At 31.1% G+C, this 13,484-nt stretch overlaps 1 protein-coding gene across 1 annotated transcript; it reads right to left on the minus strand.

Annotated features, from left to right (window-relative positions):
• Positions 1–781: 781 nt before the first annotated feature.
• On the minus strand, positions 782–5,727 carry LOC133672744 (serine carboxypeptidase-like 35). Its single transcript, XM_062093261.1, has 8 exons — positions 5,396–5,727; positions 3,935–4,042; positions 3,422–3,610; positions 3,226–3,314; positions 2,855–3,133; positions 2,507–2,643; positions 1,477–1,569; positions 782–1,204 (listed from the first exon to the last, which is right to left on the minus strand). The coding sequence occupies exons 1-8, from the start codon at positions 5,661–5,663 to the stop codon at positions 943–945; spliced, it is 1,425 nt and encodes a 474-aa protein (XP_061949245.1). The 5' UTR covers positions 5,664–5,727; the 3' UTR covers positions 782–942.
• Between the last annotated feature and the right edge of the window lie 7,757 nt (positions 5,728–13,484).

Here is a 13,484-nt window from a genome sequence, read left to right on the forward strand (position 1 = left end):
GTTGTTTACCGAGTCAAATTAATAAGAAAAAGATAGACTAGGAAATTATTTTATTTAAATTGGATTTTATTTTTATTTTTTTCTAAAAAATATTGACATTAAATTAAATAAAATCAATTAAATGAAGTGATATGAAATTATATTTTTTTTATCTGTATTTTTCTCTCAGTTTTTTAATTTATTCTTTGGTTATTAATTAATCTTTTCAGTGAATCAACTTTTCAATTTAAATTTCATATTTTTGCTTCTTTTTTTCACGTTGACATTAACCTTTTTATTTAAGCCAGGAGTGAATGGCGGGCAAGGGGACAAGTTAGGTTCTATTAGTGTAGTGTCTTTACCTTGATTTTTTGGGTTTGAACAATATTCTGGAGGGTTAATAATTTCTCTAAATACATTAGAATATTATAATGGTTATAATATTGTTAATCTCGCTCGAGTACCTGACGGTTATAATTTTCTAAAAATATTTTTATAGTGCACAGTTGCCGACAACAGGCTACAAAACAATTTACTTGGAACACGATCTGAAAAAATATAAAGCAACCTTTCTTCTTTAACATAAACTACACATGGACAGACTTCAAATCGTACTTGCTTTGTATAGTTTCTTGGCATGGAAAACCTTCCTATTCTTTGTTCTTCCATGAATATGGTGCTAGAAAAAACTTGATATGTATTATGTAGTTTTTATATGTTTTTCCCATCTTTTTAACGCTCTCTAAACTCTATTTTTTTTTTCAATAGCCATGGAGAGAAATCTATGTTTAAAAGCAGCCCAAAATTAAAATCCTGAGTTTTGCATAATGAGATAAAGAGAAAAGAGTGTCTGATAAATTACACAGCCCAAGGTGGAGAAAAAGATGTCCAAGATCTGCTAAACATAGTCAATGATTGGTCACATTCTATTCCTCTTTATCACGAGTACCAATACTGTGGGAACTAGAACCTTGAAGAAGCCGGCAAAGTTTTGGCTGAAAGGAAATGAGAGAAGAGAGAAAGGGACTGCTGAGGTGCAAAGACCGGAACCTGGTGGCCTGCACCACGTATGGTGGCTAATAAGAGCCCTCTCTCATACGTCTCAACCCATCCTGCCACTTGACTCTTATGAAACCATGCCCTCCATTCTTCAATCACTTTTAACCCCATTTTGTTTATGCTGTACCTTGTTGATGTTACTGGTACTCTCCCATCAGTGTCTCCACTGCAGTACCATTGTCGTTGACGTTGTTATGAACATGGTAAAAAATTAAGAAAGAACAATAGCCTTTTCTTTTTCATTATTTTATAACAAGAGAATTTTATAAAAGTTAATAATTTTCTTGTTTTTCATCTAATTCGATGGTTCATGATATAGTAGTTCTAAAACGGCAGAATTTTATGAATTTTAAAACATCTTACTATTTGCATGCATTTCCTAAAATATTTTTAGATAAATTCATAAGATAATATCGAAAAGGTGTTCCATCAGCATACCTATAGATCCAAATACGCAATCCAGCGTCTAAAAGCTTCTGAATGATAGGCAGTACTGTTTCCGCAGAGTCATTCCACTTCCTTATTGCATTGCTGTTCATGCCACACGCAACAAAAATCTAAACATTTTAGTGATCATATACATGATTCGTGGCCTCAATGGATTATACATGCAATTTGGAGAACTTAATTTGTATATAGGCACATGTATACATTTCCAGTTTCATTTTAGAGAGGAGAAGGGGGTGATCACAGGAAAAGAAATGAAAAGAAAAAACCACTAGGAATAAACTCTGCATTATTTTTACCCTAGAAAGAATCAATTGTGATGACGACGTTCTTCTGAAAATTTAAGATATGGACCATGGAAGAACACAAGCTTTTCTTGTCTTCACCTCAACTAAGGTTGGTCCCATATATATAACTCGGCAGTGTGATCTTATATTGCCTATTTTGTTTTGTTATGTATGTGCTTTCATACCTACAACCAGTTAGAATGATTGGAGAAAGGTGGGTGGAAGCCATAAGGAAATGAAAGAGACTGGTGCTCATCAAAAATCAATCCCAATCTGCTACATTTTCTCGTTTATTTTTTCTAAGAAAAAGCAGGAAGAAAGAGAGCTATAGTTATTATTTGAGACAAGCTCTCACTAAATGCTTGAAAGCTACAGGTTCCCACTGGTCAATTTTAATCACTTCCCCACCTAATGAAATCTACCTGGATGTTTATTTGTCTCACCATCGATCATCAATGGCAATGAATATAGGGATGCCTATAGAAGATTCAATTTCATAGAGCTTGGAGACATCAATATTATCCAATTTCTCAATGCCCATCATAAAAAAAAATGTCAATTGGGTTCCTAATTTCTCAAATGTTTATCCAAAAGGTTATATATATATATATATATATATATATTCAAGCAATTTTAGCTGAAACACCCAAAACTCTATTCGTAAAACACAAAAACCAAGTATTTGACTTGTATGTTATAGCTTAAATTAAATTTTATACTCTTATAGCTAGTACCTGCATGGTGTGTAAGGATAGGATAATTTGGTAACATTGGCATGCAGGGCTTTCTGAACATCCTCTCTATTGAAAAACTTCTCTGCATAATCTTCCGTACATGGATCATATCCTGATGGTAGCTTATGCACCAGGTCCTGAAATCAAGAAACAGTCACATTTATAGTTGCCCATTAATTAATTCTGATACCATTATAGAACAATTACCGATGTATGTTATTTTTCCTGTACAAAAAACCAACTATTTCTCAATATTATGTATATTAACTTTAAAGTCTATTCGTTCCTGGTTTTTTTCGCCCTAGCTAATCAGTTAAAACTAAAAGATTGATGTTTCTGTGCTCTTACATGTAATTTTGAGAGAAGGCGAGGTGCGACGACAAGTCTCGATGAAATTCGAGTAGAATATTCGGAGAGACAAACTGGAGTGTAGATGCTATAAATATCGATGTCTGAATAAGCTTCTGCGAACCCTCTGTAATGAACAACACACTCGTTTGTTGCGCTTTCTTGATGATCACATTCCTTTATGTTGTGGTAGAGCTGGTCTGAGATAATTGCATGACTCCACGCGTAATCCACAATGCCCGCAGAGTCCGTTTCATCATTAATCACAGCATTTCCGATCTATTTTTTTTTTTTTTCAATCAACATACCACACCATTGCATTAATATTTCTATGTTTCCATGTAGGCTATACGTAAATACTTACTACATACCATGAAACCCTTGAGATTTATGTAAGAACTTTTTGTAGCTCCTTTGTTTCTTTCGTAAATGAGCTCAGCTAGTTGGGGAACATAGTGCCCTGGTTAAAAGGGAAAAAAAGAAGATTAATGAGTTAAAAACAATGAGCTTTTCGTTCAAATTATATACATATAATGAAGAAAATGTATTTGTAAAGGATCTTCTTACCTGCGTAGCTCTCTCCAGCTATATAAAAATCATGTGATTTGAAATTTGGAAACCTTTTGAACCAATTGATTAAGAAGGTATGAGAGTCATCGGCTGTAACTTTATCACCTAGTTTATATAGATCTTCGGAATTATTTGTGTATGAAAATCCTACGCCCACAGGAGCCTCCAGGAAAAGCATGTTTGCAGCTGATTATTATGAACACCATCAAACATGTAGATCAGCAAACAAAATTAATCAGCAAGAAATTAAGTGGAAATATATAGTATGATACTCATTTTACAGAAATATTTGCAGCTGATTATTATGAACACCATCAAACATGTAGATCAGCAAACAAAATTAATCAGCAAGAAATTAAGTGGAAATATATAGGATGATATACTCATTTTACAGAAAGATTTTTCTTTTTAAAAGAAAAATTGCAATTGCAATTGTTAATTATATTTACTAATACATTAAGAAATTATTAATTAATTAACAGATAACAAGCTCATTCAATATAACATTACCTTTGTTCCAAGAGTATTTGTTGAGAATAAGCTGTGTTCCATTTCCCCTAACTAAAAAGGGGCCAAGTTCTTGCGCTGCGCCATAAGCTATGGAGGAGCACCCAGGTCCTGATATGGATTAAACACTTCTTTTATCATTAAATCAATTTCTTCAACAAACGTTCCCAAATACTCTTTTTTTTCTTCTTCTTTTTTTGTTCTATCGTAGTAAACAATTGAAAATCATGGTCTTCGCTTGAATGGAAATTAAAGTTGAAGGAAGAGACCAAGCAAAGCTGGACATGCATCATCATCATCCTCCATGTTCCAACTAACATGAATCCTTGTCGTAGCTTAGCTAACAATCCACTAATGATAACAATTCGAAGAGAAAAGGGGCGAAATTTTACAATAATTTTTAAGAATTAATTTTGTTTAGAATTAAAATTTCAAACGTACTCAAACATGGAAAGAAAGTCCCTCTAATTATCTGTAAAGAGAAATTGCAGATTACATATCCAAGTTGTAAACTTGTAATAATTGTTTTTCTTGTCTTCCCTTTTCATGGGCCATACGTCATGGTAACGGTTACACTCCATGGGACCCAAAGTTTGTCCTCCATAGACAAAAGAGAAGAAAGAAGTTTTGAAAAAAGGGCATCAAGGACAAGGAGCAAAGGAACCTAGGGGGAAGGTGGCAGAGAATAATTGAGGGGGGGATAAATGACATGATGAGCTTGAAAACTCTTATGGTATTTACTATTTACAGACTTGCGTTCATAAATACCCTGCCGTCAAACTCTAATATATACTTTAATATGTGATTAATATTCCATGTATTAATATAAAAAATAAAAAATATTTTTTAAAAAAACTATTACCACTCTCTCAAACACTCTATACACTTTTTATGCTTAACTACTTCATAGGACAACCAAGATTAAAATAAGATCCAATTATTAACATCCAATTATCTTGAAATATGAGCAGAATTGGAGTTGAAACTAACTTGGATAAAAAAACATTTTCACTCGAACAGCTAGATAATATAAAAGTATATATATAATGAATAATGTGAATTTAACTTGATCCTTTGCTGTTGCTTCACTTGGTAAAGTTGCTAGTAAAAATATACTATATTCAACCTTATCAACAACAAGAAAGAGTGAATCGAAAGAATTCTATCCATTCAGTACTTCTCTTAGCATGTGAGTAGAGAAGGAAGACGATGAAACCCATCGATCTCTTTTCTCTGTCTACATTAAAGTATTACTGAGCAGCCCGAAAACCATTCATTTGTTTTCATAGTTAAAAACAATTAGGTTAAAAAAAAACCAAGTACACAATCACATTATCCAAGACACTATAGTAAAGGACACTCATCGATCCGTGATGATTCAGGCATGCTCTATCCACCCAAGAAATCAGTGTAAAAGTTTTCAGTTTTCAATTAAGCTGGAGAGAAAGTTAGAACTGCGCTAACCTCCATTAAGCCACAGAACTAGAGGCTTTTGAGAAGCGTCCTCTTTTGCTTCAAAGAACCAATAGAACAATGCCCTCTGATTCTGGGGTCCAAGTTTTACATAACCAGCATAATGCTGAAACCTTACTTGTGGTTGCCCAGGCAAATTGGTCACTCTATCAGCTTCTCTCCTTGCTTCTTCTCCGTCAGAAATCTCTCTCCCCACTGCTGCTACTATCACCGTAGTAGAAACTAGGAAACAAAACAACCATTTGCTTAAATTTGCCATTTTGCAATATGAAACTGAGTATTAGGAGGAGGAGGCGAGCAAGAGCTAGCAAGTATATGGAGAAGAGACGGAGATAAAATCTTAGTTTATATAGAAAGGTGTCAAAGGTGGGGGCCAGATAGAGGAGGCATGCATGCTGAAAAGAAAAGTCGTGTGCTCCTTTTCTTTTAAAATAAATTGGACCGTTTTAAAAGGGCCGAAGTTCTTGAAGGTCCTCCATTGTTGCTCATTGATTCAGATTAAACCCATAATTTTAAAATAAATCAAATGACCCCATTAAAGGTGAATTGAGCTCCTTCAACCAGCTTTATTACAAATTTAAATTGCCATGTATTATAAGTGATTTGGAAGTAAAGGGTTAGGACGTTTGAAGGTAAAGGGTGTAATTTAAAGCAAATTTGAAAATAGAGAGCACATATATATGTGGGTTTTAACCAATACTTAGGTTATGTTTGGTATTATTTTCGTTACTTTATTTAAGTAGTTTTTCTTTATTAATTTTTAACTCAAAGAAAAGTCATAAGTTTGTTTGGTTAGAAATAACTTTGAATTTAAATCAAATGTTTTTTTATATAATTGAGTAAATTGTTTTTTTCTTTAATATTAAAAAGTTGAAATCTTTAATTTTAATTTATGATTATAACTCATACTACATTCCTTGTTCAAAAAAATGTTTCTTCTGAATCATTTTAACAAATAAATTTTTAATTTAAAATCATTTTAACTATTTTTTATTGTTATAAATTACTTAAGAAAAATAACTTTTTAATTATAAATCAAAATCAAAAGTCATAATTCAAATATATATCCTGTAGAATGAAATCTTAGTTAAGTTCTATTTTCTTACTTTTGATACTTTAAATACTTAGTTGAACTCCTTGACATCATTAACTTTTTTAATATTAGATTAACTAAAATTAGTGGAGAATAAGCCCCCTAGCTACTTCTATACATGAATTATTTGTAAGATGTAGCCCATATAAATGAGTTAATGAGCTATAAAATGATTTAATAAATATTTATAATAAAATTGTATTGGTCAATTTTGATAAGTAGTTTATTAACTATATACTTGACGGATGCGTAATATATAAAGATTTTATTTAGAAAGCTAGTCCTATCTCTACCCTTTAATTATATGTTTTTCTCAATCATAAACATATATAAAAATAATTGAGGGAAAGAAGAGAAATACCTTTTATTTAGGATTTCTTTCTTTTAAAGAGCTTGTTATGGATCAATGTATGTTTTTTTTAATAATTATTTGAATATAAAAATCATAAAGTTCTAAGATTATTGGCATTATGTTTTATATTTGATTGTTCATATTTAAAATTAAAGAATTGTTTATATCTGGTATTAAAGCATCAAGTGAACTTATGGTTTTTCATTTAAAGATCATTGTTTACCTCAATTTTCATTAACCCTAGATTTTAATTGATGGGTTTTTTTATTCTTCCACTATATATTATGATAATTTATATAAATGATTCTTTGGAAAACATTATTTTTTTATAGAAAAAATTACCCCCATCATCTGATAATTTAGTCAAAATTGTATTTACCTACCAAGTTTTGAAAAATTATAGTTTATAACCAAGTTCAAAGACATATTTCAAATATGATGAAATGATCATAACACCCCATATATGTTGTCATAACACAATTTTGGATCACTAAAAATTCTTTTATTTAATTTTTTTCCTTTTGAAATACTTAAAAATCCAAACAAAAATTTTAAAAACAATTTTAAGGTCACAAATGGACAAGAAATTTGAAGGTGAAAAAGATGGGTTGAAGAGGGACTTAATCACATAAATTGAAAGTTAGAGGACCAAATTAGACTAAATGACAAAGGTTGGGAACTCAATTGCAGCAATGAAATGCCTAATTGAAGAAAATAATGAGAATTTAAAACCAAATTGAAGAAAGATATTGAAGATTGGGGAAGAATTGCAAAATAATTAAGCTTAAAGACTTCATTAAACTTTTGATGGGCCTAATTGATTTAATCAAGGGCTTAATCAAAAGTGAAATGAAATATTAAATGGGTTTAATTGACTTAATTAAGGACTTATTTTAAGGAAAACAAAGTTTAGAATCCTAATTCAGGTCAAATTGCAAGTCTTGGAAGTTTTAAGGACCAATTTTAAATTTTAACAAGTTAATTGATCAATTTAAGGGGTTAATTGTGAAGAAAAGAAAGTTTTAACATCAATTAAGGGCTTAATTGAAGAAATTCAAAATCAAAAACTAAAAGACAAAAGGCGCATACATTTAGGGACTTAAAATTGATTGAATCATGGGTCAAATATTTAAAATTTTAATGGTCAACTAGGTATCAAACTGCACAATCTAGAAAGCAATGACTAATTTATAAAAGGTGCATCAATCAAAGTGTTCCAATCGACATTGTTAAAGGAGTGATTACATGAATTGAAAAGTTTTTGAGTTAATTGATGGTGCATGTACTAAAATTTAAAATCCAAACATTATAATAAAAATTCACAAAAGCCTAATTAAAACCTTAAGTTTTAGGGATTTAAAACAGGAGGAATGCTTTTTAAGCTTTAATGAAGGGAGTTGATAACGCTTTACTCAACCACTTTTCTTCTTCTTCAGCCAAGATGATTGATCAAAGAGTCACCTTCAAGCGAATGAATATGGTATCTTCGACCTCTTCATGAGCTTTAATTGGAACCATACATCTAAGAAACACTTTTTTTACAAGGATCATCAAATATTTATACCTTATTTGTCTCGAAGAACTCACCAATATCTTATTCCTAGTTAGCCTCCACTGCTTTGACAAATTCGAGTTGATCAAGGACCAATTTTCAATCAATGAATATGGAGTTCTAAACCTTTAAACCATGCATGGTTTATTCCCAATGATATATTTACATCTCCTTTACATGTTTCGGGTTCTTTGATGGCACATTTACATCCCAATCTATATGAGTGATTCATCAAAGTACCCTACCCAGTCTTGACTGGAAAAAAAAAGGGTCACTTATAAAAGAGCTAATTTTGAGGCTGTTTTCTTTTGGTAAGATTCATTTCACAAAAGATAAAAGAAAACCAGACACCACAACTTTCGAGGAAGGTTGTAGAAGAGAAAGAAAAAAGAAGAATCTTTCATAATAACTTATCTTTGGAAAACCAACAAAAAATTATGGGTGGTTTTATAACTTCCGGGTTTTACTTTGGCCTATAAAAAGAGTGTCTTTCCATAAAGATGAAGATAGGGAATCGAAAGAAAAAAAAGTCAACAAAATAAAGAAAGAAAAATAATAAGCAAAATGAGAAAAAAAAAAGAGAAGAGAAAAAAAGAAAAAGAGTAAAGGAACATAGGTTAACAAGAGTTAGAAACAAGAAGAAAATGAGCAAGAACATCTAAAAGAGAAGGTTGTATTTTGACCGAAAGGTATACCATTTACCCTCGATAAGATGGTATAACTCAATGAGCACACCACTCTTTAATTCCTTTTAAATCGTTACTTTGATGTTTAATGTTCATCCTTCATAATTAGTTGTTGATTTGATGAATAATGTGTCTTTTGATGTGTTTAATCATGATTTGAAGTAATGTACATGTTTTGATGAATATATATTCAATGTAATAGTGAATGCATGGCTTGTGGTTTTAAGATATGGTAGACTATTATTATAAGATTAATAGTCAGTTTAAATGATATCCAAATCAGTTTTGATGATTAGGTTAGTCATTGGAACTTTGTTTGATTGAAAGTATATATGTGTTGATAAGCATGTTTTGTCAAAACTATGACCATTGGTTGTTATGGGTTGAATATTGTGTTTAGTCAAAGCCATTTTCATGATAATGTTGAATGAAAATTAGTGTTAGAATCAATGTAATAATATAATTAGATATTATATTATAATAACTTATTTTATTTATTGGTTTAAGTATTGAATTGCATTCATTGTATGTTATTTTGAAGCTTTTATAGTTCAAGCAAGTCAATACGAGTGTGCTTAACCTTTAGTTCTTGATTCTAGGCCATTTTTATAGGGTTTTAGCCATGTTTTGGGTTTAAAGCAATGTTTAGGTTTGTGGGTTTGGTGTTCAAAGGTTTTCATTTTGATTTCTTACAATGTAAAGTTATTGGCTTACTTTGCGTGTTTCAATTAAAGCCTAAACATATATATGGGTCGTGTTTCTGGATCTTAGGTTATGATAGGAAACCTAGCCTACATGATTGGGTTGAGCATTTAAGGCCTAAGACTATTTTTGGCAAGGCCTAAAATTTATCAAAGAAAAAAAATGCATTTTTTAGTCTTTAAAGTGTGTTTAGCAAAAAGATATTTAAGGCAATTTCTAAACTGTGTTTTTCAGCTAAGAGCGTGTGTGACAAACACACCCTAACACTTATTACATGGTCTTATTTATTTTAATTTTAATTAACTTTTAGATTTTTGGAGGACCATTTTGCAATTAATTGTGGTTTTTTTATCCTTTTATATTTAGTATTTAGGATTGTGAACTTATATGAAAAACACTTTTCCGGTATTAAATAAATTATTTTAAAAAAAAATTAGAAAAACAACAAAAATCCTTATATTAAAAAAAAATTATGTTTTAAATTGAATATGGGCAAATTCTAAGATAATTTTCATGCATATTTTTGTATAAAAAAAACTTTTTCTTTTATGGGCACTAACAAGCTAAGCATTGGGCTTAGGTCAAAGGCTAACAAAAACATGATATATATATATATATATAGGTTGGTTGCAAACTAATAAAAATTATGGGCCTCACAATAGTGATATTAGTAAAGAGAATGGTGGTGTTAAAAAGAATGTGAGTATAGTGCTTGGTGATTCAAATCTAGCAGAGATTGATGAAGATCATTATAGCCGACAACTTGTTGTTTAAGGTAGGAATATGATGTGGAGGATTTTTCCTGTTTACGGTAGGGAGATGATTAGCTTTTTAAATTTTAACTCTTTATAAATAAAGGAATGGAAAATGACAAGTAGTTTTGGTGTTTAGGGGATGAAGATGGGTGGAAGAAGATGGCTAGGATTTTTTTATTCATGGAAAATTTATAATATTTAATATAAAGGCTTTTTAGTCACAAAATAAAAAATAATAGCAAATCTATAAATAATCAAATAATTTTGGCTGACTTTTTTGGGCACACTAAGTATAGGATTAAATTGTTATGTGTACATTAAAGTTTAGGATCCAAATTGTAATTTTCCAAAACATAGTAGACAAGTGCAATTTCGACCAAACTATATAATAATAGGGGTAACTTAACAAATATTGATAAGGATCATCATAACTAACAACTTGTTATTCACGAAAGGAAGACAATGTGAAGGTTTTTTGTTGTTTACATTAGAGAGATGATCAGATTTTTAAATTTTAATTTTGTAGATAAAGAAATGGAAGGTGACAGCTAGGTTTGGTGTTTAAGGGATAAAGATGGGTGAAAGAAGATGGCTAGGTTTTTTTTATTCATGGAAATTTTATAATATTTATAATATCTTGTTTTGTAAATAATTGAATAATTTTTATTGATTGTTTTTTGCCATGCCAATTATAAGATGTAAATTGTTATGTATGCATCAAAGTTTAGGATGTAAACTGTAATTTTCCATAAAATATTAGACAAGTGCAATTTTGATCAAATTATGAGATGATAAGGATAATTTTTTCCTTTCTTGATTCTTCATTGAACTTCAACTCTTTAAAGAATTGATCAATCTTTGCTAGTGATTTTATACTTCTTTTGCATGTCTCCAAGTGTAGGCATTGTGATTAGGTGGTTTATAGTTTTGTTGTCTTAGAGCAAGTCTTACATTGTGATAAGCTCAATTTCATACTCAAACTTGGATTAGATAAATCTTGGATTCGGAATTCCATTAGGTTTCGTTAGGATTCACATCACCTCATATCCCTTTTTCAACCCTTATAAATAGAGGTGAAATTTATGAAGGAAATAAGAAAGAAAACAGAAAGAGAAGAGGGGGAAAGAACCAGGAAAAAAAACATATAATAATAATAACAACAACAACAACAATAACCTCCCTTTATACTTCCATTTCAACCAACAGTTTCAGTGTCGCCGCCACCACCTAACACCTCCCCCCCATCAACTAAAAGCTTTGGTAACGAGGGACCCAAAAAGACTAGTTTCCAGCTGAAACACCCAATGTTTCCCTTTCCTCTTTCTCCTTCTTGGCAACACCACCTTAAACCACCAAGAATATAAGCACAACCACCAATGAGTACTACTCAGGCCAGGTAATCTTTCCTTTTTTCTCCATTCTTTTGAAACAAATAGCACCTTTTTTGCCCATGGAAAACGTGAAATAATTCATGTTCTGCTGCTAGCATTTTCCAGCAAAGGTAATGTCATTAGGTTAGGCTAGTGACAAAGGTGAATGGGCGAGACCCAAGCCCAGCCAATGTGAATGGGTTGGGTCCAGCACATAAAAAAGCTTTTAGGCCATCTATTGGCCCAATAAAAATATGGTTGGGTCAGGCTTGAGCCCAACCTATACACGCTAATATGGGCCTAGTAAGTTCAACTTATATGGTTGGGCTAAACCCAACCCATACTTAAAGGCATGTTTGGTGCGCCCTATTTTTTAAAAGGAAACAATGTCATGTTTTGGCCCTTAAGACGTGTTTTCCAAACATTGCCTTAAGGCATTTTCAATGCCTCTAAGTTTACTTTTTTTCTTTACCTTTTGTTTGTCTTTACTTTAGTGTTTAGCCAAACAGACCTTAAATTAATTACAACCATTAGGATAACCCTATTCTCATAGTTATTCTCCTGTGTAACTATTTTCTGACATATCTCTATCATCTCAACGACTTTTGCTTTTAGCTTAGTTGACTTGAAATCCTTCTTCTCAACGACTCCTTTCAACTAGAACCTTGGTTTTACAACTATTAGAAAAACCGAATTCTGACAACTATTCTCTTATGCAACTATTTTTTGGTAGAGTCTTGTCATCTCAACAACTCTTAACCTGAAATCTTGCATCTTAGTGATTCCCTTCATCCAAAACTATCCAAAAGCACCTCAACTATTTTGATTGATTTCATAGGTTTTCGGTATTTAAGAGTGATTAAGGGTTTATTTGAGATTAAAAGAAATTATTGGTGTGTTAAAAAGAGATTAAAAGAAGTGCTAGAAATATATAGTGTAAATTAAAGAAAATGATGGGAAAACTTGAATTTCTTTTCATAAAAATCATTGAGTTGTTGCTAAAAAGATGTATGATGCTTTGTCTAATGCTTGATTTGAGATTTAGTATAGATTAGAGAATGTTATGTGTTGATTTGATTATGTAAAGTTGAGTTTGGTGGGTATATTGCTTTTAATGTTAATCTTAGTATAAAAACATATTATCCTTCTTTTATATAGGAATTCGGTTTATACTTATGCAAGAGGAATGAGTTTGTTTCTTTTTAATTGTCATGGAATTCATGTTTAGTTGTGTTATTTGAAACATTTAAAGTGTGGTTGTGAAGGTTAATTGCATGAAAAATTGAAAAAGGAAACCTTGGACTTTTGTAGAGTGGTTTGGCCTAAGCTAAAAAAAAAAGGTTGATTTTGTTGATGTAATTGTTGTGATAATTGTATTGAATTGTGTTAAGTGAAGTGTTAAATAATTGAGTTCCATAAGATTGTTAAGAGATTTGAAGAAAACTTATGCCTTTTTTTTCTGGATTCAACCAAATTTAAAATACAATGATTTATGTTGTTGTTTTGAATGCGCTAAAGTAATTGTGTTAAATTATGATTATGTGATGTGTTTAGATGATTTTAAAAGGAA

This window comes from Populus nigra, chromosome 14 (assembly GCF_951802175.1).
Source record: "Populus nigra chromosome 14, ddPopNigr1.1, whole genome shotgun sequence".
Lineage (NCBI taxonomy): Eukaryota > Viridiplantae > Streptophyta > Magnoliopsida > Malpighiales > Salicaceae > Populus > Populus nigra.